This window comes from Pogoniulus pusillus, chromosome 34 (assembly GCF_015220805.1).
Source record: "Pogoniulus pusillus isolate bPogPus1 chromosome 34, bPogPus1.pri, whole genome shotgun sequence".
NCBI lineage: Eukaryota > Metazoa > Chordata > Aves > Piciformes > Lybiidae > Pogoniulus > Pogoniulus pusillus.
The window spans coordinates 14977287-15003724 of record NC_087297.1 but is presented as its reverse complement, the minus strand read 5'-3'; the positions used below and the strand labels follow the sequence as shown (position 1 = coordinate 15003724).

The 26438-nt window shown below is 46.1% G+C and overlaps 1 protein-coding gene across 17 annotated transcripts in view; it reads left to right on the top strand.

Annotated features, from left to right (window-relative positions):
• EYA1 (EYA transcriptional coactivator and phosphatase 1) overlaps positions 1 to 14712 on the top strand; it is a 120332-nt gene extending 105620 nt beyond the window's left edge. For 16 of the 17 annotated variants that reach the window (XM_064170780.1, XM_064170777.1, XM_064170779.1 and 13 more), the window contains 6 exons: positions 6017 to 6075; positions 6268 to 6428; positions 6629 to 6743; positions 7001 to 7122; positions 9039 to 9139; positions 12518 to 14712. In XM_064170780.1, coding sequence (XP_064026850.1) covers positions 6017 to 6075; positions 6268 to 6428; positions 6629 to 6743; positions 7001 to 7122; positions 9039 to 9139; positions 12518 to 12598 — 639 coding nt within the window. In that variant the 3' untranslated portion in view covers positions 12599 to 14712. Of the gene's footprint in view, positions 1 to 6016; positions 6076 to 6267; positions 6429 to 6628; positions 6744 to 7000; positions 7123 to 7662; positions 7788 to 9038; positions 9140 to 12517 lie in introns of those variants that run through there. The other variant, XM_064170782.1, reaches the window with a different exon arrangement.
• Positions 14713 to 26438: the final 11726 nt, after the last annotated feature.

Here is a 26438-nt window from a genome sequence, read left to right as displayed (position 1 = left end):
TCCTAGACAGAGCTGTGGCTTTGCTGGAGTGCACAAAACCCAGCTAAAGGCTCTGACCCATCCAACACACAGGGTGGCCTTGTGGAATGTGCTGCTGTGGGGCAAATGACTCCTTAGCTTACTTGAGAAGATCACTACCATAGGCTTATGCAACTTACTATGTATGTGACTTGTTTCCTTAAACATACCCAGTGATGAGCACCTCCATATTAGGTGCCACTACAAACAGACCCTCCATGATTTCTTCTCTCAGGAAGTCAGAGCTCCTTATACACTTACTGCTCAGATGAAACACATAGGAGCCAACCAAGCTCATAGCATCACTTGAACACTTTGTTTTGTTTTCCTCCTTTTCTCTGGATGAAAGGCTGTGAGGTGGCACAAAAGCTCTTGCCCCCCTCTAATTGCTTTCTGCAAGCCCTGGTGAAGCAGGTAATTGTCCTTTGTTCCAGCTGGACAAAGCCAGGGTGCCTCAGCTCATGTGCTACTTCTGTCACTGAGCAGACACGTGGGGTCAGCATCTGCCCCACAACATTGAAGAGGGACAGAAAAGGGAGGAAAACAACTCAATGCTGTGAATAGGTCTCCAGGCTGTCCACAGCAAAGGTTCTGGCTGCCTGCATGGGCAGGATGAGCAGAGAGGATTTAATCCCAGTCTTTCCCCGTTAGCAGATAATCAGAAGGATGGAAGATGTGCTAGTCCAGGACATTGTAGCTTTCATTTAAACACACGATTTAGCAGTTTAAAACAAATAGTCTGGAAAAACTGAGAAAGAAAGCAAGCTTACATCTTGTGAAAATTCCCTGTGACCCTCTCATTTCCTGAGACAGGAGAAACCATTTTTTGCTTTTATGGAGAAATCATAGTTTTCATAAATTTAATCTTGACATTGTTTACAATCTGAATCTTCTTGAACAACCTTTAGTATATGGTTTCGGTAAAATATAGATGTTCCTAGAAGTGGAGTTTCAAGTTAGTACACTTGGGAATAATTCATGGCATGCTGACCAGTTCATGGCTTCTGTTACTTCTTTAAACATATTCAGATTTTGTTTTCACTGGCTTTCATTACTCATGGATATTTTTTCTTTTTACGAAAGCATATATCTGCAGATACCTTCTTCACGACATGATTCGAGATATTTACAATGTGACGTGCTGAACTTTAGAGCGAATCTGACATTTTGAACTTAACACTGTCCTGTCCAGGACTGACACAGACTCCTTCAACAGAAAGATTGAGTGGTATTTAGCTGTTTCTGTCTATGGGTAAGACTCTTTCTCTGACACCCTTTCCTCTCTTCTTTTCCTGCAAAATACACAGAAATAGAATAACAAATGATTTTGTCAGAGTTGCAGCAAGAACTGATTGTTAGAGAGGCTGTCCAAATCACTTCTTCAAGTGAAACTGAAGTCCAGAACTGTAAGAAGCACATTTGGAGCGATGGGCAGCATGTCTGAGCTGGAGCCCAAACCACATCTACCCACTAAAGTAAGGGAGAGAGCCCTAGGGCTGGAGAACTGCACTTAACTGTGACTGTCCAAAGCTCTGCTGACCCTCTGCTAGAAATAGGAATTTGCCTTTTGCTCTTCCTTTTCAATAGAGAGACTTCAATCTATCAGGTAATGAGTACTGAGTCAGTGTTACTTCTTGTCATAGCTGCTTCAGAACAACTAGGAACGGAAAGGGGCATAAAATGAGGCTTGCTTTGGTGGTGGGGCTTGATTCAGCTGCTATACAGATACTTCTTTAGGTCATGCCTTTTTTAAACTGCATTCTTCCAGTAGTAAGGTGCAGCTGAAATGAGAATGAAAACCTTGGTTTTAGCGTAGCTCAAGTTGCAGAGTAAGATCTGTATTTATTTTGGAACAAACACTGCTTCCTTTTGGAGTGTCAGACTTAATCCAAATGCTCTTGTTTTTGTAAGCAAGCAAAACAGGACTTTTATCACTTCTTCTCTTAGCAAAGAATGGTATCCAGCATGTGTTCTGTAAGGGTTCCATCTTTGGTGCAGGAGAGCACTCCAGAGTCACTGGCCATGAGAATGAGTGTTAAAGAATTTTGGTTCTTCGTCTTCACTGTTTCTGAAAGCATGCTATTTTAACAGTTAAAGCTGTGCTATTTTAACAGTTAAAGCTGGGCTTTGGGGGTTTGGTATGACTTTTTGTTTTTTTAAACACTATAAGCTTCCCTTTATAGTCTGTAAGTTTAAAGTGGGAGCATTTGGAAAAGCCTTCACAGCCTGATTTAATTCCTTGACTCTTCATCCACAAATTGTTAGACAGAATGAAGTTCAAGAACTCTCTTTGTTCTTCATATCCGGTGCTTGACCCACAGGTAATCTACACCTTTTTTCTTCAGTGTCGAATGACTCTGGTGGAAAAGAAGACAAAATGTTAGGGTCACAGAGTGCAGGCTAGACAGAGATGACAGGTTCTGCCAGCTGGGTGCCAGCGCCTGGAGCCTGCGAACCGCCGCCGCAGCCTGTTCACAGGGGCTGTGCTACACCCAGCTATGGGCAGGGCATGCAGTGCTCAGCCCTGGCTGCCTTGGCTAGAAGGCACCTCCGGGGGTTTGTGTGTTGAGCAGGAGCACCTGGCACAGGCCAAACACAAACACACAGATGTACTGCTGCTGTAGGTCCATTTTCAAAGCTGCAACCACACTAAAGATTTGGCTGTCTTCTTGTCAAGCAAAAAAAAAAAACCGAGGATTTGCCTGTCAAGTGCATTTTCATACAGAGTTCTATGAGAACACAGAGATGCTTTGCCCTCCTGAAAGTTTTGTTCCATAACTATCCCAAGTGCATTTTGCTTTCCAGGGATTGATCTCCAAGTGCAGAGCTGTATCTCAGCCTGTCCATGCAAATCTTCAGTGCAAACATGTCATCACTTGTAGTTCCTCATGAAGATTTCAAGCTGGATACACTGAAGTTGCAGGGTCAACGCCTTTAGGAGCAAAACACAGCTTGCTGCTAAATCTTTACACATAAAGCACAGGATGTTTTGCTCCTCACTTGCCAATTCAGACTATTTTGAAAGAGAATGAAAAAATGTTATTGTGTTCTGCTTTGGAGCAGACTGCTAACTAATTCTATCATAATAAAATACATCTGCATAAAGGGCATTGATTTATAATGTTTTTACAGGGACTTTGCTAGAGAAGTTAGGGGGAAATGCTGGTACTGTATTGCCTGTGAAAATTACAGAGCAGCGTCAAACAGATCTGTAAAAGTTTGCAATGTGGAGCCTGCAAACAAAGCAGGGTTGTTTGTTTTCTCTGAATGGCTGTTGATCTCTAAGTTGGCTCCTGCCACAGAAGCTCTTTTGGGACGTCTTTGTGTTTTTATTTCAATATATCTTTGCTTGGAAGTGCACATTTATTTGCTGGGCAGTGTCAAACTTCATTTCAGCACATCCATGATTGTGGTGCTTATTGAGTCTGCTGCTGTGTGGAGATGTTGAATGTGTGGCTCATAACCAGATAGGACTGGGCAGGGTCTCAGGTAGTCTTTGCTCACAAACAAAACACTCCACAGAAAGTGGGCAGGTGAAAACAAATGCAAGGTGTTCTGAATGCAGGTTGGACCAGGTTAATTAATGGTGGGCAGGTAACTGACTTCTTTGAAGGGCAATCCTAAATTACTTTGCTGCTAAAAGAGAAATTGCTAAATGAGTTTTTTTTTTCCTTTCTCATGTTCCAGGACTGAAAAATATGCCCATCACTCACTAGCCAAAGTCCAGATTAGCTCAGCAGTGTGAAAAGCTGGTACTCAAAGCTCACATTTAGCCTCAAAGCCATCTCCTGCCACTCAAGAGGAACAAACCAGTCTTTAGGGTTTTTCATGCCAACCCCCCCTTTCCTTCAATCCTATGATTTCTATTTCTAATGTAGCATTTTAGTTCCCACTTTCTACCTACCAAATAAGTAGAATGACTGATTTTCCAGGACTTGTGATGGTCCTAGGACCTTGAAGTGTAAATTAAAATTCCAAGTCCTCCAATCCTCTCTGACTGGGGAATGTAAAATGGTGTGGTGTCATCTTTCCTGCCTCTCTGACCTGAGTGAGCTGAAGCTGGATGCCCGTTGAGTTATTCCTTCTTTCAGTTGCTCCTGTGAGAAGCTGATCTTCAACTCCTTCCTGTATTTTCAGATTATAAAACCAACTCTTTGTTTCACCCAGACTTCTATTTTGAACCCTCTTCTCCAGCAGCATTTTCCAGTGGTCATGCATAGGTTCCATGCTAGGGGAGGAGGCTGTTGACTTGATAATTTTCACTGCTTCATTGAAAACTCCACCCTAAGTTTGCTGTCTGTGGAGATTCTGAGGTGTCACTGAGCAATAGAAGAGTAACTAAAATAGGATACTTGCAGATTCAGGAGTGTGTCCCTTCATCAGCCTACCCTCAATTCGTGTTTGAATTGTTAACTTCACAGGCATCTGGATAGACAGTTCAGTTTTCAACAAAACCTCTCAATTTCTGTGAATCTGATAACCTGCTGAAGAACCTTGTGGCTTTTTTGGAAGCCAAGTTGGTTTTCAAAGCCTGGCAATGTACGTTAACACTTGTAGTTTCAGCTGTGTTTGTACATCTAATGCATTTTGTCTGCCCAAGGTGGAAATTTGCTGTATGGTGGCTAAATGTGAGCAAGTGCAGTGCTGCCTCTTGTGCTAGTTGTTTTCTCCTCTCCAGCACAAGCTACCTCTGTGTAAAACACAAGTTTGTGTTACAGCAAGTCAGTCTGTGCTGTACAAGTGCAAGGGACCACAACTGATTCTTCAAAGCATTTGCAAAGCTTGAGGTGTTTTTTTGTAGATCTGTGTTTTAAAAGACTAGACTCTGGAGCCACCATGTGAGGCCAAATAGACTTCTGCAGCGTTTTTCTTATCTGAGGTTGTTGACCTCAGGAGAGGAGGAGAAGGTTACAGGGTCAAAGTCTTTTCCTCCTTGGAGCTTGCTGCTTGCTGGGAGAGGGTTGGCTGGAAAATAGATGTTTTAGAAAAAGGGTTGAGGGTCATGATTTTAATTCTGTTAGGGAACAGCTGGTTTGAGTTTCTTTCCACTTCTATCTTCCCTCCTTTCCTCACAAATCCATGGAGAGAAACATTTGTTGAGAGGAAAGCAGTAACACAAAAATAATGGACTGCAGTATTTTTGTGTTCATTGTAAGGCTTCACACGGAGAGAGGAAATTATTAAAATAGCTGAAATCCATTATTGTTGCAAGCATTGACTCGAGATGGGTCAAGAATGCCAGAGGTTGATTTGTTTCCCTGCTAAAAGTTAAAATCATTAGCAATCACGTTCTCATTTTCTCGGGCAGATAAACAACATGCATGATGATGTTTTAATTTGGTGATGGACAAAGTTCACTTTTAATGTGCTGCCTTGGTTTGCATACAAGCCACTGAAGGGAGACTCTTTCATTTGGCTATTTCTGTTCAGATTTTCATCATCTTTGCATGCTACTTTCATGCACTAAGACCAAAGAGGGAAGGAAACTCACAGCCCTCAAATGAATGGCAAACCAGGAACAGATTTTTCATCTGTGCTGCTCTGAAAGTCTGGCCTCAGGCTGTGTTGGTGTGTGGCTCAGCAGCAATCAGAGGTCGTAATTTCATTGGCGGTTAGCATCAGGTTTAATTTTTCTAATATGTTACATTTACAGAAATGTCTGGTTTCAGTTACGCCTCTGCACTGACTGATCAGCTTTGAGCAGGATGATGTTTTAAGGTACCTGAAAGGCTACAAGAACGTTTATGGAACACATATGCTAATTGACTCTAACCGCTTTCCTTTCTAAACACAAAAACGTGTGTGGAAGGGCGGCCGGCAGTGGTAGCTCAGGGCGGTGTGCTCCTAGCCCGGGACGCGACCGGGCGTTGTTTTAGCAAGAGTGCCACCTACTGACCCCTCCTCCAGAAGTGCCCCCGCGGAGCAGCGTGGGCACAGGGTTGGTGGCTTCCGAGATGTGCCAGATCCAGACAGTAATCAAGTCTTTCTGTTGCCTTAGGAATGCGACCAGGTTCACATTGACGACGTGTCTTCAGATGACAACGGGCAGGATCTCAGGTACCAGAGAAGGGAGCAGGAAGAGACCTTGCTTGCGAGGTCCTCCCTCGGGGAGCGCCGAGCTGCGGTGTCGCCTGCAGCAGCCAGCTCTCGGAGCTGTCCTAGCCTTGGCGGCCCAGCCGAACGAGTTGCTGGGGCCTAGGTGCAGCCGGTTGCCCGTGGCTAACCTGGGGTCCTCTTGTCTCTGAGCAGCACCTACAACTTTGGGACCGATGGCTTTCCCGCGGCGGCCACCAGCGCCAACCTGTGCCTGGCGACAGGCGTGCGCGGCGGCGTGGACTGGATGCGGAAGCTGGCATTCCGCTACCGCCGCGTCAAAGAGATCTACAACTCCTACAAGAGCAACGTCGGAGGCAAGCGGCGCTGCAGTGTCTAACGCCGACGGGGAGTAGCAATAGGAGGAGCTTTTGGTGTCTGTTCTGTAGCATGGTGGTGTGCAGTGGGCTGTTCAGTTTGCGGTGTGTGGAAAATTGGCTCCGAGTTAATGAAAGCAAAGGGAAGTGACAGAAGGTTGCTTCGTTTCGGTGCAGACATGCCCTTATCTACTCCACAGGTCTTCTTGGGCCAGCAAAAAGAGAGGCTTGGTTACAACTAAGAGCAGAAATTGAAGCTTTGACAGATTCTTGGTTAACACTTGCACTGAAAGCACTCACCCTTATTCATTCAAGGTACGAGGAGAATGGGATAGTTGGGAAACTTGAGGATGTCTGCCTGGTCTGATGAGCAAAATGCTGATCCCGCAGAGCATTTTTCTCCTGTCTTTGCTTGTCTGGCCACGCCACTCTGTACCTTGCTCTTCTGTAAGGTGAAAAAACCCTCTTCCTTGTAAGTGGGAATTACAGTGTTGTGGGGTTCTGATGGGAAGGATAAGCTTTTCCTTGTTCTATTTTGCTAAAAATGAATGTCTGTCTTTTCTCTTCCATAGGACAAACTGTGTGAACATTCTTGTAACAACTACTCAGCTAATTCCAGCTCTGGCAAAAGTCTTGTTGTATGGACTAGGAGTTGTATTTCCCATAGAAAATATTTACAGTGCAACTAAAATAGGTGAGCTATTTTTATGAAGTTGGGATATGTCTGAAGGTGTAATTCTAAATAAAAAAAAAAACATTGTAGTCTCTATTTATTTCCTTCTGCATTCACTGTGATAATTACAGAGCTTTGTAGTATTTGATTTCATAAGAAACTTCTCCTACTGAATCACCTGAGAAGTACTTCTCCAATGCTTGTCGTGATCCAGCACAGAAAGCTCCACAGAGCTCTGTTAATGCTGATGCATCCTCTGCTAGGTGGAAATATATTGGCTTTTCCATCATCATTTCACAAAACTCTGATGCTCTGTAGCAGCTGAGGAGACTTTTGGTAGGCTGCAAGCACAGCAGGCTGAAGTCTCCTCAGATAAGCAGAAGAAATTCTGCAAAGACAAGTCCTGGCTCCATTTGCTTTCATGGGCTCTGGAGCAAATTTTAGTCAACAATTTACCAGAAGCAAGGATGTTTTGCTGCAGAATGTAATTGTTTAAGTTCATTCATACTGAGTGTAACAAGCTTCAGCTGGGCAAATGTTTATTTCTGTTCTCTGGTTCAGCATAGAAGATGTTATTCTGGGCATGCAGAAGCACAGAAGACCAGATGGCAGTGGTGCTTGTCGTTTTTAACAGAATTATGACATGTCTGTTCTGTCTCAGATTCCCTCAAAATTGGGAGCTACATGAAAACATTTTTTTGTGTGTTCTTAAGTATCTATAATACAGGAAGCTGAAATGACTGAGAAAAGATGGTTGTTTTTGTTTGGTTTTGTTCTTCAGAAAACTTAGTTGAGAGTTTTATGTAGAAATTTGAAAGCATTACCATAAAAGTTTTAAAACTGTTTCCTGGATAGAATGTTATGGCACCATCTGTCAGAAATTTGAAGTGAATTGAACCTTTGAATTCTAGTGTTTTAAATCCCTATTTTAATGAAAACACTGAAGTCTGTACTCACTCGTGACTTCGTACAGACAGGACAGAAGGGGAGCCCTGGAGAGCTGCCTTTAGTTTCTGGCTGTCACAGGAAATTGTGAGTGTTGTGTAGCATGACACGATCCATAATTCACAGGCACCTTTCCAACCTAGTGTGTGTTGGAGATTTCTTGTGCCTGGTGCTACTGCTGAAGGGCGAGGTTGAGTAGTTTGGCCTTTCTGCTGCCTGGAATCGTTTTCCATCCTATTTGTCCTCACAGTGGCATTGTTCTGTAGCTGAAAGAACTGGTTTGGAAAACCAGGTTTTTCCTGTTGATTGCTGTAGACACCCAGGTAAGCACGTAGCTGAAGGCACCTCAGAATGGGCACATTTGAGAGTCAGTTGTAAGCATTTACATTTTCTGGCTTCCTGGTACCAGTACCTGAAGCTTCCCAGTATTGGTATGTATACATGGACTGGAGCACTGAGACTGTTCCGTTAGGTTGGTGCAGTGAAGTAATGAGCCACATTAATGGACCTTAGTGCATGATCAAGGACCTTGCCCCATTTATTGGCTTACAGCCATTTAAATCTAAACCTTTTGGGTGACCTAAGTGAGGATACTACTGTTTCAGGAGCTGTGATTAATCCTCTCAGAGGCTGTGGTAAAATAGCTAGAATTTCAGCTCAGACTCAGTTAATTTGCTCCTTTCAGGATACTGGCTGTGAACAGCTGGTAGAGAATTCTCTTGCTAGGGAAAATTCACCCAGAAACCAGTCTTGGATTGGGAAAGGAGACCAGAAAGGTGATACTGTGGACTTCTAGTGCTGTATCTGCCTTGGGGTGTGCGTGTGAAAGGATCGCACAAAGCAGATTTTAAGGTTACCTCTCAGCTGCTGTGGATGGAGTAGAGCTGCAGTCAGCCTTGATACCACTTCTGCAGGAGAGGCTGCAGATCTGGGCTAAAAGTGGATTTGTGTGATCATCACCTATCCTGAGTAGTCTAATCTTGTCCTTTCAGGAAAAGAAAGCTGTTTTGAGCGAATAATTCAGAGATTTGGAAGAAAAGTGGTGTATGTTGTTATAGGGGACGGCGTCGAGGAGGAGCAAGGCGCAAAAAAGGTAACGGTCTTTTGTCAGTGTGTGTGATTGCAGCAGGCTGGGAGGGAGCCAAGCTGCCTTTTGCTGGCCGTGGCACAGCATGCGTTGGCATCTGGGCTTGTGTCTTTGCTTTGTGAAGTATGTTGTGAGCATGTCAAGTGGAAAGCTGCATAAACCTGTAGACAAGTATGTGCCCCCCTCTTCTTCTGATGTTAGCTAGCTGCATATGTTTGATGTCTTGCAAAATGGACCCAGAAAATGGGCTGCAACTGTTACCTCGGTTTTGATTTGCACCCCAAAATGCCACATAGGATGTTATGAATAGAAGCAAAAAAGGGCAACTCTTGCAGGATACTGCTGAACTGTCAGAGGTCGGTGTGTGTCACACCTCAGAGCTCTGCAGGGCTGCAATAAGTGTGCATAAATTCCAGCTGTGTGCATCCATCATTTGGATTCCGCATTCAGGTAACTGCTTGTCGCTTGTTCTGCACTCATAGCCTCTTAGCTGAGCAGAGGATACTCTTTGACTGTCTCTGTTCTTTGCTTTCTTATGAGTCAAAGGGGAAAAATCACTTTTCCACACATCTCCTCCCTGCTCCAGCATAGACTAAACTCCATAAAAAGCTTCCTAGGGTACAGTGTAAGCCCCTAGGGAAAAGCACAGATGCTTCCCACTGATGGATAGTCAGCACTGGTCCCGGCCTTGCCATTCCACCAAAGCACAGCAGATAGGAAGTCTTGGCTTGGAGAACTGGGGCATAATATTGGCTGTCAGGACAACAGGAGAAAGAATAGGGGAACAGCATTTCTGTTCTTGCTTCCTTTTTCAGGGTCAGTTCTTTTGCGGAGCTGCTTTTGTACCATGAACCTCTCTGTGGTACTTCTGTATCTGCTTCCGTTGTAACTTTCCGAATTGGACTGAGGCTGATGAGTCCCCGTGGCGCTTGAGCGACCACTGAGTGGCTGTGCCCTGTCTGCCCTGGGTTTGTGCCCCTGGAGCCCTGCGGCCTCGCCCTGGCGCTCTGCAGAGTCCCGGCTTCCTGCATCCCTTGGCGAGCTGAGGGGAGCAGTTTGCCCCTTTCTCATTCAGAAATGCCTTTCATCTTTGCAGAGAAATGTTTTCCCGCTGAAAATGATTACATTTTAAAAGATGCATTTAAGATCGGGGCAGGGGGAGAATAGAAAAGAAAACGGGGAAAAAAAGCAGTAGTTGCCTTTGTTCCTTTTCTGCTGCCTGGTGAAGTGGTGCTGTGTATGGTAATGAAGGAGGAGTCCTTTCGGTAACATTATCTAATTCGGTGCTTTTTTCAACAGGAAACATGATTCAGGAGAGCATAAGAAAAAGCCTTTCCAGTCTCACACAGAAGTAGCAGCATAGAAAGTTCCTTTGTGCCACTACTTCTGTGTATTCTTGGTGGAAGGAATTTTCATATTCAGAGCATGTTAGGTATTCTGGATTAAATTATCTACTGCAACAATGCCAGAGAAGCTTCAGATCAGCTTCACGGAAGAAGAGAAAAGGGAGAGGGTGCAAGAGCTGGGGGGAGCTCCGGGCAGTTGTGGCATGGGGACACTGCCACTTGGGTCAGGGCTACCACATCCCAGTGCCGTTCACAGAGTTGCCTTGCATTTTGTTTCGCTTTGCTTTGGTTTGGGGTTCCTTTCATTGTGTTGTGTTTTAGTTCGAGCTCATCTTTCTACCTTTGCCTTTGGAGATGCAGTCAGGAAAATCTTGTAAGGCAGAAAACCCCAGCTCCTGAGTTTTTCTTTGGGAGAATCCTGCAAAGGGTTTCGAGTTTGTGAGAGGAGACAAAGAAGGAGGCTCTCTGCACAAAGGAGCTGGATTTTACATCACGTGATTCAGGAGAGCCTGTAGCATCAGCTTCTCCTTTGAGTGTCTCTGACAGAAGTTGGGAGGAAAAGTCATGACTCTTTGTGGAGCAATAAATGGAATATAAATGTGTATGCAGTGTGTCATGGCTTCTGAGCTCACAGTCACTGTGCTAGCCAGGCTGGGGTAGGGAGTGACAATAGCTGCTAGGCAAAGCTGGTAGAAACACAACAAAAATGCTGCAAAAAGTGACAGACTGATGAGCCTTCTATTCAGATCTGTCTCCAATCTCAGGAGTAGGGTTTTGGTATAAGTGTGTTTTGCATCTTGGGAGGGTGCTGCTGCTTTTCTGACCTGTGTGCAGGCGAGATGGAGGTAACGATAATCCTGAAGTTACAGCACTTTGTTTGCATGGGAGTCTCCAGAAACTACTGCACACCTCACTGCTGTGGCTAGGTGCAGAAATTGGATCTGTGCTCCTGTCACAGGCAGCAATAAAGTGGAGGTACATATTAGCCAAAAGAGTGGCCACTTAAAGTTTGGGGTTAAAATCTGACCACAGGCAGCTGCGGGTAATCCAGAACTCGATATTGCATGTGGGCACCTAGCAAGAATCCTTGGGGTTTGATTGAGCAGGAGCTAAACCTTCTATGAAATCAGCCAGGGCTTCAGGGGCCCCAGCTGCTGGCTGTGTGATGTGCTGTGGTGCCGAAGCCATTACTAGAGAAGCAAGACAATGCTGGAGCTGCATGAAGCAGATGCTAGAAGCCAAGGTTTTTTTACTACAATTCTCTCTATTCATTAGTTTGCTGTGTGACCTTGGAGGGCATCCATGTTGGTGACTCTTCTGCAGAGATACTGTGCAAAGGCAGGTGCCCACCCAACTATTGGCCACACCACATTTTAGATCTGTGATTTAGACCTCTCTGAGCTGGTGGTGAAGGCAGAACTGGCACCAAGCTAAGAGAAGCAGAGGAGCTGTGGCTGGTTAGCAAAAAGAGAGAAGAGGGAAGCTGCAGAAGGGAAGTGAGACAGCTCTGCTGAGCACCACCAGCCAAGAGCAGTCAGCTGGCAAGCCCTGCCCAGACCTGCTGGAAGCACCAATCTGTGCCTATTTGTCATCTACATCGTGCCCTACCAGGTATCATCAGTTCTGTTGGGAGAGCTTGCAGGCCAAAGGAGAGATGGTACACAGGAGCTTTTGGAGGGTCTGAACATCATGATTAGGAGGTTCCTTTTTGTTTTGCTCTTGCTAGTTCATTTCCTGAACCTGGTGTAAGAAAGAAACCTTTAGGAAAGGTTGGAGCTGGAAAGTAGCAGTGTCTGAGCTGACAGCGAGCAGAGGACTGACTGTGTGATGGAACAGGAGGACAGTGGGACATAGACTTGTCACTGAGTGAGCTTATTGCATCTAGTTCCTGTTGCTGGTGAAACAGTGCAACCAAAGTCTGGATTGAAGATGCAGAAACAGAAAGGCATTGTAGTGTGTGTTTAAAACTTTTGAAGGTGGGGGCTCTGGACAGAGCATGCTGGGGGCTGTGTTCACCTGTTGTCTGTGCTGTTCACAGCATGCAATGCCATTTTGGAGGATCTCAAGCCACTCTGATCTTATGGCCCTGCACCATGCCTTGGAACTGGAGTACTTATAGCAGCTCACCAGCACTTTGAAACCTCAGAGCCTCCTCCTGCCCACGGCTGGGCTGCCTGTGTCTTGTGTCAGCACTGATCTGGAGAACGTTGTGATTACAGCAGGCTGAGGTGCAGCTGCAGTTGGTCTGAGCCCCTGCCCTTGCAGTGGGCAGAGGAGCAAGTCCTTATCTTCAGCAGCTGTTGGCTCTGTGAGCCCCATGACAACAAGGAGCCGTGTGGATGTTGGAAGAACTCATCCTTACCCTGTCTGCTACCAAGGGGGAACACAGGAGGGGAAAAGAAGGAAGCTGAAGGTTCATACCTGTGAGGAAGAAACAGGGACCTGTGTGTGCTTTGTAGTTTCTGGGCTCTTCAGCGTGACTCAGACCACCTCTTCATGCAGCAAACTTTGATTGCACAGTGAAGACTGAGACTTTTTCAAATTACCCATGGAGTAATTTTCCTGAAGGTTTACTTTTTTGTTTCCTCATACCCAGGGTACTCTACATCTTATTTATGAACAGACTGTATTTTGACATCACATAACTGAGGACATGTGTAAGAGGATTGAAGGCTATTGTAAGCCTTTGCCTCATGGTACAAGCAACTACTTTTGATTTTAGCACATTGCAGAGTAGTTTAAAATATGTCTAATTTAAGCTATAGGTACATCACTGAGACAATCATGTACAGGAAGAATTTTTTGTGTAAATTTGTAATAATGAATGATTCTTTTACATATTGCTAAGGTAAATGCTGCTGAAAGGTGGCATTGCCTCGATGGTCAAAGAGTGAGGCCACCTCTGCACGGCCACTGTGCAGAGCCTTACAGCGCCTTGGGTATAAATATGTAGATAATGAAGTTTTTAGATACATTTGTCAAGACCAAAAGCATGGATGTCAAGTGTCAGTAGGAATTGGGCTTTGCTCTTCTTGGATGTTTCTCTGCCTTTTTCATCTCTCACCTACTCTGATTATGAAAATAGTGATTTCTTTCCCCCCACAAAGGAAATGCAGATAAAACACAACTGAAGAAGAGCCTTTCGCTGTCTTCTGCTTCCTGTCTTAAATGTAACACAGTAACCTCTGTTTTAGAGTTTTGGAAAATGGATTTGACTCATTCCATAAAGAAAAAAAGAAAATTAATGTATTTTGAGATGTGACTTCAACTGGGATCTGGGTACCAAGCAGGTTTTGTCTTATCCAAAAAAGTGAGGGGAAACTACCATCATTGCTGTTTTCAGAAAGGAGAATGGTGTGGAGCAGTGGAACAAGGATACTCATGGACACGTTACTCCTCTGCACCGGGAGTCAAATTGCGCTAAGGTACCACCTCCATTGCCGGCAGTGGAAGCAGTGAAATAGTTATCACCAAGGGCTTACCATTTCCCTTTGTGCCCATTCACAGGAGAAACCAAGAGTGTGTCTCTGACTTGAAACTTTCTAACCTTGAAGACTATAAGCTGTTTGGTCAGGCAGGCTGCTGGGCTGGCTTGCATTGTCTCCTTCCCTTTGCCTGACGTAGCTCTCTTTGTTCAGAGGCCTCAGCTTTGCTGGTTCCTTTTCCAGCTGCTGTTGTTGTGTTCTGCTAGAAGCACCAGCCTAGAGCAGCCTCTCGCAAGACTGCAGAGCTCCAGTGTCGCTACAAACCTGCAGCCTTTGCCCCTGGAAGAGTCGTGTTGCTGCTAGAGCTCGGTGCCTGTGCAGTGTTTTGTTAGCAGCGGAGCAGTCTGTGCCTGCCAAGCCTCACACTCGTGCTTTGCTTCACCCGCTGCGAGTGCGGAGCTGCGCACAGCCTGCGGCAAGCGCGCTCTGGGTGCTTCTTAGACTGAGACTGGCCTTAGCCTCTTTTTTCCAGAAGCAGACAGTGCTGGGGGGTTCAGTCTTCTTCTTCTTCTTTTTTTTTTTTTTTTTCTCTTAGGTGGTTTGGTTTTTTGGGGTTTGTGTTTTTGTTTTGGGTTTTTCTGGGTTTTTTCCTGGGCTTTTGTATGTTTGTGGGTTTGTTTGTTTGTTTGTTTGTTTGTGGTTTTTTTGTGGCTCTTTCCAATTTTTAGTCACTCATGGATTGAAAAAAACCCAGTTTATCTGGGCTTTATTGTACAAAAAGCTCTGTTTTAAGTTAATAAAATTGAGTTGTGAACATATTAAACAATTGTCTTGCATGCAAGTCTTTGATATTCCTGCCTTCTCTGTCTGGAGTGAGGAGCTTCTGCCACCTCTCTGGGCAACCTGGGACAGGCTTTCACCACCCTCAGTGTAAAACATTTCTCCCTTCTCTCCAGTCTGAATCTCCCTCTTTGAGTTTGAACCATCATTCTTCATTCTGTCACAGCTGGCACCGCTCAGAAGTCTGTCCTTAGCTTTTCTGCTCAGCCTGTTTAAGCACAGGAGGGCCACAAGAAGGTCTCCTAGAGCTTCCTCTGCTACAGAAACCATTGGGTCTGTGGAAGTTCTGGCTGCCTGTGCGAGGCTGTGACCAGCAGACCCTGAAAGCTCATTGGCCTTTTTTGCTTCACATTTGCATGGAACAGAACCTGATGGCTGCTGCAGCAACGCTGAGGCAGTGCTTTTCCTGAACGCTTTCAGGTGTTTCCTGAACCTGGTGTTGCTTGGGAATGTGGTGTGATGTTTCCTCCTTGTGCTGAGTGGTGCAGGTCCATAGCTGGACCCTGGGGTGCCAGGAGAAGACACTGCCCTGGTGCTCTTTTTTACTACTTTTTCTCCCACATTTGTCTGCAAAGAGCTCATCTTCTGTGACCCTGTTCTTGCCATTTTAGCCTATTGCTGCTGGGTGCGAGGTCCTCCTCCATATTCAGTGGTAGCCCAATTCTTTCGACATTGACATGGAGGGGCCAGGGGCCGTTTACTGCTTCCACGGAGCACATTTCCTTCTGTTCTGAGATGAGGACCCTGCACCTGAGTTGTGCAGAAAAGTTAGGTTTCAGATACTGGCATTTTCCACGGGGTTCTAATTACTCTTTCATCTGCGCTGAGTACAGCCTGGTGTTTGGACCTCGTGCAAGTCTGTGGCAGGACTCAGTGGTTGTGCTGAGTCTGGCCAGGTTTCTAAACCCATTCTGGCCATTTTGCGAACGTGCTGGTAAGAGGAGCCTGCTCCACAGGGCACCAGCCTGGTTCTCAGACACTGGCTCTCTCCTGCCTGTCCGCGGTGTGGTTCTGACAGGGGATTTCTAAACCCCCAGCTTCCTGGTGGGAATAGCTCTGCACAGGTGATTTTACCACCCAGACAACAAACTAATCAGAAATCATTTTGTACAAATGAAAATTTAACTGGCAAGAGTGGCCCAGCTTAGATAAAAGAAGAGTAGCTTGTGGTAAATGCTCCACGGGGTGACAAATCTGTAGACAAGCTGCAAATGCTCTTTTCAAATGATTCTGTTAGCTGCACTTGATTACACTTGTATGTGACACTGAGGGGTGTTCAGAGGTGTAAAGCACAGGGAGATTTGGGCTGCAAATTACTGACCGGAAATGAAAGGTAGACTCCCTTCAATCATACTTTGAAGCAAAAGTGAGGGTGGGCTGCAGTCTGAGGTTAAACTTGATTACAATTCAGTAGAGAGATCAAGACTGGGATTTTTGGCCCTTTGATTTGCTAGTCTACCAGATGGCATCTAAATGAGGAAAGCCAAGATGCAGCATGTCTGCATCTGAAGAGGTGTGTGAATGTGCTTGGCCAAGATCTCTAACCAGTGTGGTTTCATCCCCAGTCCCTTGGATTTCACTTCCAGCACCAAGTGCACAGAACATCAATGTGGGTATGAGGAATTCCTAACTTGACCCAGGGCCACCCTCAGATAGACTCTGTTGTGATCTGCGTTTATGCAGAAATGAGGATTTTAGGCACCAAACACCTCCTTAATCTGTTCCTCAGTCATGACTCAATGCCTTGGGAAGCAGAACCTGCAGCAGGTGGTTCTGTGCCTGGTTTGCTCAGGTGTCAGGTCCTTGTTGCACATTCACCTTTTATCTTCACTTGAAAGGGAAATTTCTGGTTCATCTTCGTGTTTAGTGTTTTCAAAAGGTGGCCTGTGTAAAATAATCAGAGTCCAGTGTCTTCATCTCAGTGGCTGGAGGAAAGGCTTTCTTCAAACTCATTGCAAGACTCCTTGACAACAGTGCAAAATTTAGTCCTGCCCTAACAGTGCCAGGGGAAACAATCATACGAGGAGTGTGAACAGAGCGAGTCCTTGGTTCTGCAAACCTTGGACTGAGCCTGCTGCTGGCAGCAGAGCCCACAACAAAATAAACTCTGGAGCTCTTGCAGCTGGGCCACGATCAGCCCCAACATCCACAGCTATTCCAGTAGAGCCACAGTGCTTTGTCATTGCTTTGCTGCAAAGCGGGAGGCAAACAAACATAAATCAAAGGGCACAGCTCTCATTTGAAATTACTGAGCCGAAAGATGAACCCATGCAACCATGTCGCCTTATTTACCCATCAGCTTCTGCCAGCACTCCCCAAATCCTCAGCTCTGTAACACAAACAGTTCACCCTAATGAACCATACTCTAGTAATTGGCACAGCTGCTGGAAAAGGCCAAAGACCCCTGAAATCAAATAGGATAATGGTAAAAGTGTCTCCCCACAAACCCAGCTTGTGGTCTCTACAAGTTTGCCACAGCATTTCAGCTTGCTGACTGCATTGGTCTGCAAATATTCTGGTACTTCTTCTTTTAAGAGTTGCTGAGGATGCTTGGCAGGTAAGTACCATTCTGGAGCCTTGAAAATGGTAGGATAAGATTAAAGGCAGCAAAATAAACACATGGGTTTGGTTTCTAATGGAATTTCTAATCTGCTTGGTTTAAAGCCTAATTTATGTTTGATTGTCTGAACTGTGCTATTCCATCAGTAGTGCCGTAAGGGTTTTACTTCCTGCACTTTGTGACTCCAGGTTCTTCTGCATGCAGTAGAGCTTAGTTCCTCTGGTACCTGTACATGTCAGCTGGGGCAATCCAAACGTCTCTTGCAGCAGGTGAGATTTTAAATTCTCATCTCCCCACATGCTCTAGGTGCCTGTAGGCACTGCCCACCACAGTCCCACTCTTCTCCTGTTGCCCATCTCTGGCTCTCTTCAAGCATCCCTTCTTCCTCCCAAACAGCAGCGAGGGGAGGAGCTCTAGGGCTGCTGCTGTGCCTCTGATAGCACACAAAGAATGTGGATTTGGAAAGTGTCTGGTCAAGCCAAGTCATTTTGGCTGTTTTTCACTCAGAAATTGATGATTTCTGGAAGGAAAGCGTGTAAATCAGGTGGAAATTGCTAGGAACATTTTGCTCTTATCAGCATGGAGTAAGAAAATTTGTGGGCTGGTGCTGACAGAACATGGCTTTCTTGGGTTAAAATACACATTTGCCTCCTCTACTGCTTTCGAGCTTCAGGAATACACAAAGGATTTTCAAAGGTAAAAGCATGGTGCCTGAGGGAGCAGCACGAGTTTAAATAACACAGGAGAAGTATTTATGAGCCTTTTTTTATGAGGTGGTCAAAGCAAAGACCATCCAGCATGTAACATAAGACTGGCTGAAGAAGAAAGGTTTTCGAGAGCCAGGTTGGAGAGTTCAGCATGAATGGAATTTTACTTCGGTCTCTGTGGCTTATGTAAATTGATGATGTTTTCAGGTGGAGTCTGAATGGTAGCACAGAGCAAGGTGAGTGTTGCCAGGGAGCTGGACATTGGGCTGTTACACAAAGAGCACTTCTGCTAATGGTGAAATAACCCTGGCCAGATAAGGGGTTAGTGAGAGGTAGGGTTCAATTGTCTTGAACATTTTCAAATGACTGGAATTGTGTTGGCTCGTTCTCGAGCCATGGAGATTAATGCTCCCAAACAGTCCCACGGAACTGAATGGCACATCACCCAGCATTTATCTGGGTTTAGGCACAGCAAAATGCAGAAAAAAGGTCATTGCCTCTTGCACCAGCTCAGTAACTCCTGCTCTGGTGGTAGAGAGTTAACGAGCTTTTCCCTGCTGCAGGAAGAAGCTCCAGTCCATACCCAAGTCAAAGGATCACTTCCAGGTCTAATTCCTGAGCTTGCCAAACCTTGGCCCATTTCCTGGAGCTCCTAGAGGGGTTTCAAGTGCTACCACTCTAGGCTGGTCCTGCACACACTTTCCTCCCACATTGTACACACTCATTCACACTTTGGTCCCAGCTCTTCTCTTCCCATATCAGTGAATCCTTTCCTGCTACCAAGGACCACTCCTGCTCCACGAAGCCAGGGATGTCTCCAAATGGGGCTCAGGGCAGTGAGCACACACAGCTGGCACCTGTCTGACAGGGGTGGGAGCCTCTGAGGCCTCCAGGCAAACCTGGTTAAGGTCCATAATGTGATTCCCAGGCCACTTTGTACACTCTCTTCCCTTGGACTTCATGCACCACAAAGCTGTAATGGGAATTGCAGAGTGCCTGGGCTTAGTGCCATGTGAGCTGCAGTTGTATCCTGGCAGAGAAACAGACTGGCCCTGGGCATTGCTTTCCTCTTCTTTGGAAGTATTTCACATCTGGCACCTCTCTGGAATTGGTCTAAAAGGAGGACTTGGCTGTGCCACCCTTGCTGCAGACATCCATCGACTGGTGTTCTGTTTGATGCTGCTGGCATTTCCCGTGGCCAGGCAGTGGCAGGTTGTGGTGCAGCCCATCAGCCTCAGGAGCCAGGTGCTGACCTTCGGCTTCATTCTCCTAGAGCCTCTTCTGCTGTCGCTTTGATTTACATTGCAGGCTCCATCGACTGCCTGCCTGTCTCTAGTGTACTCAGGCATTTCTCTGGCATGGTAAGTGGAACAACAACGATAATAAGAGAGCTATTTGTTGGAACACACCAGGGGAAGGCTGAATGCAGTCACACTTCTCATTAAAAGACAGCTGATGGTTTATTTAACTTGATAATTAAAAGTTTGACAGAGATCACCTCAGGGTGTTTTTTTAATAGCTTGCTTGCAAGTGAATGCCCAAGTCAACAGGTAGGGAATTGTCCAAGAGAATAACTTTAATATAAGCAATAAAGATTCTACCAGAGTCACCCAAGTGTCCCTCAAGACAATGAGAACTGTTTCTACAGGGTATGTGAGGACTGTATAAATTAGTCGATCATCCTCCTGTGCACAGGTGAGAGATGGCTCCCAAATGTTTTGAGCAGACAGTGAAGGTATGAAGCTGCTGAGGCCTTTCAACTCCCAGTCAAAGAGGAGGTTTGCTTGTTGGAAGTGCAGTGTGGGTAGAAAGGAGGTGCCAACTGCACAGCTGTCAGATTGCTGGGCCCACGTGTTTAATGCTGTACATATGTGAGCATTGTAGTGTAAGGGAGAACGATCAGGATCTTGGTAAATTCTGAACATGGACAGTTGCAAAATTACCATAACAGTGTTTATAGTAGGAGCTATAAATGGTACCATGAGGATGATTAAAGCTTAAGAGCCACTTTTCCTGCTCACTGATTGTGATTAGCTCTTCATTGAATTGCTTGCCAAAGGACTCCATTAAGCAGTGAAGTGACCTTACAGGCTGTTCTTCCCGTGTTTTAAATGCACAGCTGAAGTTTTTCAGATGGAGAGCCACAGATACTCTGAGCATGGATGTAGTAAGGTGAGAGGAACGACCTACCTGCGACAGCCTGGGGCTTTGTACGTCCTGCACATTTGCAAGCTCTCATAAGCTTTTTAAAGTCCAAACCTGTCGACTGTTTCTCTAGCTGGTGGGTCAGTCCCCAGCAGCCAGTATTCTCCTTTAGGTATGCCACAGGATTGCATTTCAGGAGTTGGGGGTGAGGGGGTCATTGCTGTGTCCCGAAGGGGCATTCATTGCAAATGTGATCTAGGTGTCCAGGTTCCCAAAGGCCATACCTGCTCATGGTCAGTTTTAAGGCACTGTACTTGCATTTGATCAGTCCTTACTTTCAGTGCAAGAGCAGAGCCTTTCACCTCACAAATGTCACTTTCTCCATTTCCTTTGTCCAAGCAGAACCTCCTCCCCCTGTTCTGGTGATAGTTCTCCATACTGCGGCTGATACATGGCCAGCTCTGTGCTTTGCTGGTGTCTGCTTCTGCAGGATGCAGCAGGGTCTATTGCTTCCTCCAAGACCCAGTTACATTTAACATCCATTTTCACACCCTCCTCTTTGTTTGATAGCCTCCCCCAGTCATATTCCCTGCTGATTTTCTTAAAGTACCATGGAGACTGATTTTGATCTTGTGATTAATCTGACCAAATAAGATTGGTGTTCAACAAAACACACTTTTAGAAGCAAAGCCCTGAAGACTAAATGCAGTCACACTTAACTCTGAGAGCTGCAGTCATTTGTCCTTGGCTTGTTTTTTCCCAGAAATGACTGGCACAGGCATGTTTTTTCATAAAGGTAGTTAGCTCTGCTCTCACCTGGCTGCTCTTGGAAGATGATTTTGGTTACAGTTTCATCTGTCAAGTCCCATATTCCCTTGTGACTTGAGATTTTAGTTTTCCAGCCAGACCACCTACTTGGTGTTAATTAGTTATGGTTTATTTTTCATATGCAAAATTGTTTTAACTTCATGAGCTGGCACAGATTTGCCTGGGCTTCCCTCCTAGCCCTGCTGTACAAGCAGTGCTGCCTGCCCAGACCTGTCATCTGCACGGTGAAATCAGCCAGCCTCAATCGGAGATGACAAATTGTCCAGGGGGCAGGGGCAGGAGAAGAGAGGCAGCAATTAACTTTTGTGTGTTGAGGCTCTTGTGCCCCCCAGACTTACTTAGCAAACTTGTCTGACTGAGCTGCTGGCCTTGTTTCTAAGAAGTTGCTGGGTTTACATCCAAAGCAGGAGCTGTGAAATGTCTTTCATTGTACAAGAAGTCCACGTGTCCAGCTATTTATATCCAGGCTCTGCAGCTTTGGCAGTGCTGTTCCCTCACACACAGGCTGCTGGTTGCCACATGAGCCTGCACTGACTGTCCTCTGGTAGTACCCTCTGCATCCTACCCAGGCTGTTCCTCTTGGAAATGGGCTTATAGGAACTGTCACAGATACACACCGTGGAAGAACACCACCAGAGCAGTGGCACTGCACTGAGGCTGGCCATCTGCCTAGCTCTCACAAGGGTGCTGTGTTAGCTCACAACATCCTGGGCTGCTTCTGGTCCAGGTAAACAGCCAGACTCTCCTTGTCTCGGCTGCTTGGTCTTGACATGGGTGCTCTGCCTCCCTTGCTTTCATAGCAGTCACTGGCTTTTGGCCCTGACCAACAGGCTTCCCCACAAGTTACACAGAGGTTATCTCCCTGGATTACCTTTCTCCACCTCCAAGGACTCAAGATTTACAGTTCATTTTTTGGAGGTTTGTCATTCTTGATAAATGGTGGAAAAAATGGTGCCTCTTTTGTAATCTCCTGTCACCTGTCTCAACTGCTCTTCTAATCCACCCTAGCAGAAGCTGCCTGTTTCTCGGTCAGAGCTGTGTAACTGCAGTGAGTGCAAGACTCCTGAGGCTGCTGGGGGTGCCGCCATGTCCAGTTCTGTGGGATTAAATGATCATCAAAGCTCATTATCTACCTGGGAATTCCTCTGTGTTTCTGCCAGCACTTCTACGAGATGTCACAAGAGACCATCTGTGAAGATCCAGATTCAGATAGCTCAAAGCTCATTCTTTAGGCTCCTACACAGAGATGTGACAAGGATGGAGCTGACTGCAAGCCTGTGAGTTACATTGCTGTCACTGAACTACTTGCTTGGTTAAGTGTCTTGGTACATCAGAGTTCCTGTGGGGTCCATTAACAGTGCTTTTGAAATGAGAGGAGTAATTTATAGGTACTTCAAATATCAAAGAGGTAGAGGTCCCCTAATACCACTCAAATAGTGTCTGAAGTAATAAATTAGATGTACTCAGAATAGCTCTGGGAGTGAGTGCAATGGGCACTTAGGTTCACATCATCAGACTCTTGACCATGCTCAGACTGTGCCTGGGTGGTGTCCAGGAGAGTGTTGCTTGGCCTGACCCAAACCATCTTTTGGACCTTTCAGAAGAGTTGGTAGGGGCAGCTGCAGCCCAGTACCTGGGGATGTTCCTCACCACATTTTAATTGACTGGAATAGTTGTAGCCTCAGAGCCTGAGCTCAGCTCAGGTTACTCCCAGCGTGCTCACAGGCAGGAGAAAACAGAGGGGCAGTCAGGAAGACAACCACTTTGTGCTTGCTGCAGAGACTGACCCATGATCATCTGGACAAAAGAAAATGGACTTTCTCCAGGCTGTTGAAATGTTGTAACTTTTCAGACCATGGAACCACTTGTGTGCCAAATTCAAATCTTTATCCAAGAAATACTTAGAAGCCACAGCTATGAAAAAAATAATTTATGTGTTAATACAGGTTATAAAATTAAACCCTATTTCATGCACTTAAAAATACTAACAGCAAAAGGACAAATGAACAACTGCTAACCAAAGCTAAACATTCTTTCAGGACTTTAATCCAGTCTAAAAGGTGACATTTGAAGCAATGTAGTGAAAGGAGAACATTCCTGGGCAGCACTAAGCTGCTGTTACATCAGCAGTGTTACTGCTCTTGGCACAGCACTGAGGAGCCACTGGTGCCCGTGGCAGCAAATTTCTGCACACAGCTTCCTGCAGGATGCACAAGCTGACCTGTGAAACCAGCACAAATGCTTTTGCAGAGCACCTCAGAGCAGAGCATGGCCAATTTCAGCACCTGCCCTTAGTTCTGAATTTTCACACAGTCATGGAGTCGGTTTGGTTGGAAGAGACCCTTAGGGCCATTGACTGCAGCTGTTCACTTGGCAGTGCCAGGTTCTCCACGGAAAGCGTGCCCATACTTCAAAGTGTTGGCAGTCCCCTCCCTTCCCTGTCAGTGCTCTCCCTGCGCCTTTGGCCAGCGTAAATCACTTGCTGGTGCGCACACTACAGATGCAGCCCTGCTACCTGCTGGCCCTGCGGCTGTTGCCTGCCTTTCCCCTCTTTCCCATCAGTTCTGTGTGCGCTTTTGTGAAACTGGATCCCCTCACCCCTGTGTGCTCCAGCAGCACTGGCTCTGTTGAAAATGCTTGGAAAGGACACTGGAGCTGATGTACCATGCAGGATATGACTCTGCTGAGAATAAATGAGGGGGAAGTGAGCTGAAGGGAGGGGAAGAGAAGAACTGAGGGTCTCATCGACAGCACTGAGCCACAGGAAGTGGCTGATGAAACCAAATCTCAGAGCAGCTGGGCTGGGCTGTGCATGCTGTCTAGCAAAGATTTCACTGGGCTGCCCAGAGGACAGCAGGAGGGTATAGAGCCTGGCATGCACAGAGCAGTTGGCAATTAAAAAGTAGTTACAGAACTTATTTTCAAGTGACTCGTTCACTGGAAGAAAACCAAAGGAGCAGCTACTTGTGTTTTGTGCAGATTCCTGTAGGGCATAAGAATTTTCCCCTTGCAGTTTTCATGCATACATAGAAGATGTTCGGCTGGTCCTAGTGAATTACTAGGGATACAGTCACAGTGGTTTGCTAGCTCTGAAATTCCAGAAGTGGTACAAAATGGAAACAACCTGAGTGGCTCTGAGATATGCTTCAAGAACGGAACAGCATCACTTTTTCAGTTCATCAGCTCTGGAGGAGTTACCAGACTATCACATGAACAGGGTAGGCTTTGAAATGCTTTCCAGGTCTGCAGGTTGAAAAGGAGAAATTTCTCACAAAGAAGAGTAAAGTGAAACCTGTGCTGTGAGGAGGAACCATCCCACTTTCTAATTCATCACACATAAAAGCCAGGTGCTGGCCACAAATCGAGCTGGGATTACCATGGGGCTTGCAATAAATTACAGCCCTTCTGGGGCAGGGTCCTTGCCAAAGCCTCTCTGGAGTCTCACTGGGGGCTGACAGGGAGTGAGGTCATGCATGGCTCATTCTTACACAGGTAACTTGTGTGAGACAGGCTTTGAGGTGCTACTGGTTGCTGCTACTGGTGCAGCCCTGCAGTAGAAGGGCAGGTTTTGTAGCCTGAGCTGAGCTCCCTGCTGCCGGAGCTGCTTGCTGATGTCCTCTGAGCTAACTCGTTCAAAGCCAATTTGGCCATATTTAAATTACAATTGATTTCTCCAGATTTTAAGCATCTGGGGTTGTAAAGACAGTTTAGTCTAGCTGCCTGTGGCTGTAATGGAAATGGCAAACATGGCAGGAAGCGTGATGGACAGAAGGGCTTCTTCTGTCCAGCTGCAGGGTGAAAGGGATAAAGGGGATCTAAAACTCTTATTGAGAAGGAAGATACATCCCAGATTAATCTCTTGCAGGGTACTCACTGGTGCTGCTAAAATCTGGACAAGGTAATGGCTTGAAAGCTTTTTTTGACCTCTGGATGTCTCAGACTAAGGCCTGGTTGCCCTAATCTGTGCTGTCACCACCACCTAGGGAGTCAGGGTCCAATGAGTTGCTCTGAAAGCAACCTAAACCAGCTTAACTTCCTTCTGGAGGTTCTTGTCTCTTTGCTAAGCACCAAAGGGGCTTTAGTTCATAAGGCAGGACAAGCTCCTAACTTTTAGCTAGGTAGATCTATGTGAAATTACTTCAGTGTTGTTAAGGCTCTCCAGCAAATTGTTGCAACAAGCCAAAGACAGACGTGGTAGGCAAATTAAGTCAACTGCCACTGCTGCCCAGCTGCTTACTCCTACCCTTCTCCCTGAGGCTATTGTCTCTTCAGTTCTGCTGGTGTAACTAGCTGTAGGTGGACTTTACTTCGGGTTCGTGAGTGAACTACGGGAGGAAATGGCTGGACAGAGCAATCTGGGATAGGAACTGCCAAACATGAATCAGCAGCATCTGGGACACGTCATCTGACCACGACTGAAGCTTTCATTCTGTGGGTTTGAGCCTTGGTGCTGCACAGCAGAGTGTGCTGTAGATTATGAAGGTCTTCTTTCCTAAGGAAAGGGGAGAGCAGCTCTTCCCTCTCTTCCCTGTGCATTGGCACAGCAGAGAAGCAGAAAAAGCCTGTGAGAGCTTCTTGGGCAGGCAGAGTGAAGTCACCACCCCATGAGGATTCTTCAGTGGTGAATCTGAAGCGCAGCCACACTGAAAGTTCAGTTCCAGATGGAAATTAAAGGGTGGGACAAATAATTCCAGCTGCGAGATGCTCTCAGCTGGCTGTACTGTGACAGATACCCAGAAATCTTGCTGTTATCTGCAGAGAGAATGCTCAGAGGCAGGTGACGAGCACAGCAATGTGTGCACATCCAGCCCCAGCTAACAGCTCTCGTTTGTTCCTGAAGTTTTCCTATGCACAAGGTGCTATGAATACTATTCAGGCAATGAGATGTTGCTTCTGGTCCCCCCCAGTTCCCAGTGGGTGAGAAGCTGCAGGCTCTGTGTGTGCTCATAGCCCCTGGCAGCACTGTAGTGATATGCAAATGGCAGATGTCAGCACCTGGGAAGGGCAGAGAAAATACACAAAAAGTTTAATGAACAGAAGAAGAAAGAGAAGCAGAAACTGACAGCTCCGGCTAGGGAATATGGCAATCAACAGCAGAGCTACTCCCCCGAATCCTCCTATGGGCCCCAGAAGGCTAAAAGCTTTCGCTGAGTGTAAACAAATGCCATGCTGGAAGGGAAGCAGTCCTGAGGGACAGATCTGGTCACCGTCAGAGGGCATCTTTCATCTCACCGCCGGGTGAAGGGGGCTTTGTGTACCTGCTGCGGGCAGGGGCTGGGGTCCCCACGCAGGAAACCGTTGCCTTCCCCTCAGGCCTGCAAGTGGGCACCAGGACTGTGGCCTGCACACAGAAAATACAATATAGAGCATTTATTAACACAGAACTCCTCAACTGCCTTCCCTTGGGCTGTACTTTGCATTGCAGACACAGAGCAAGCGAGGGAAATGTCAGCT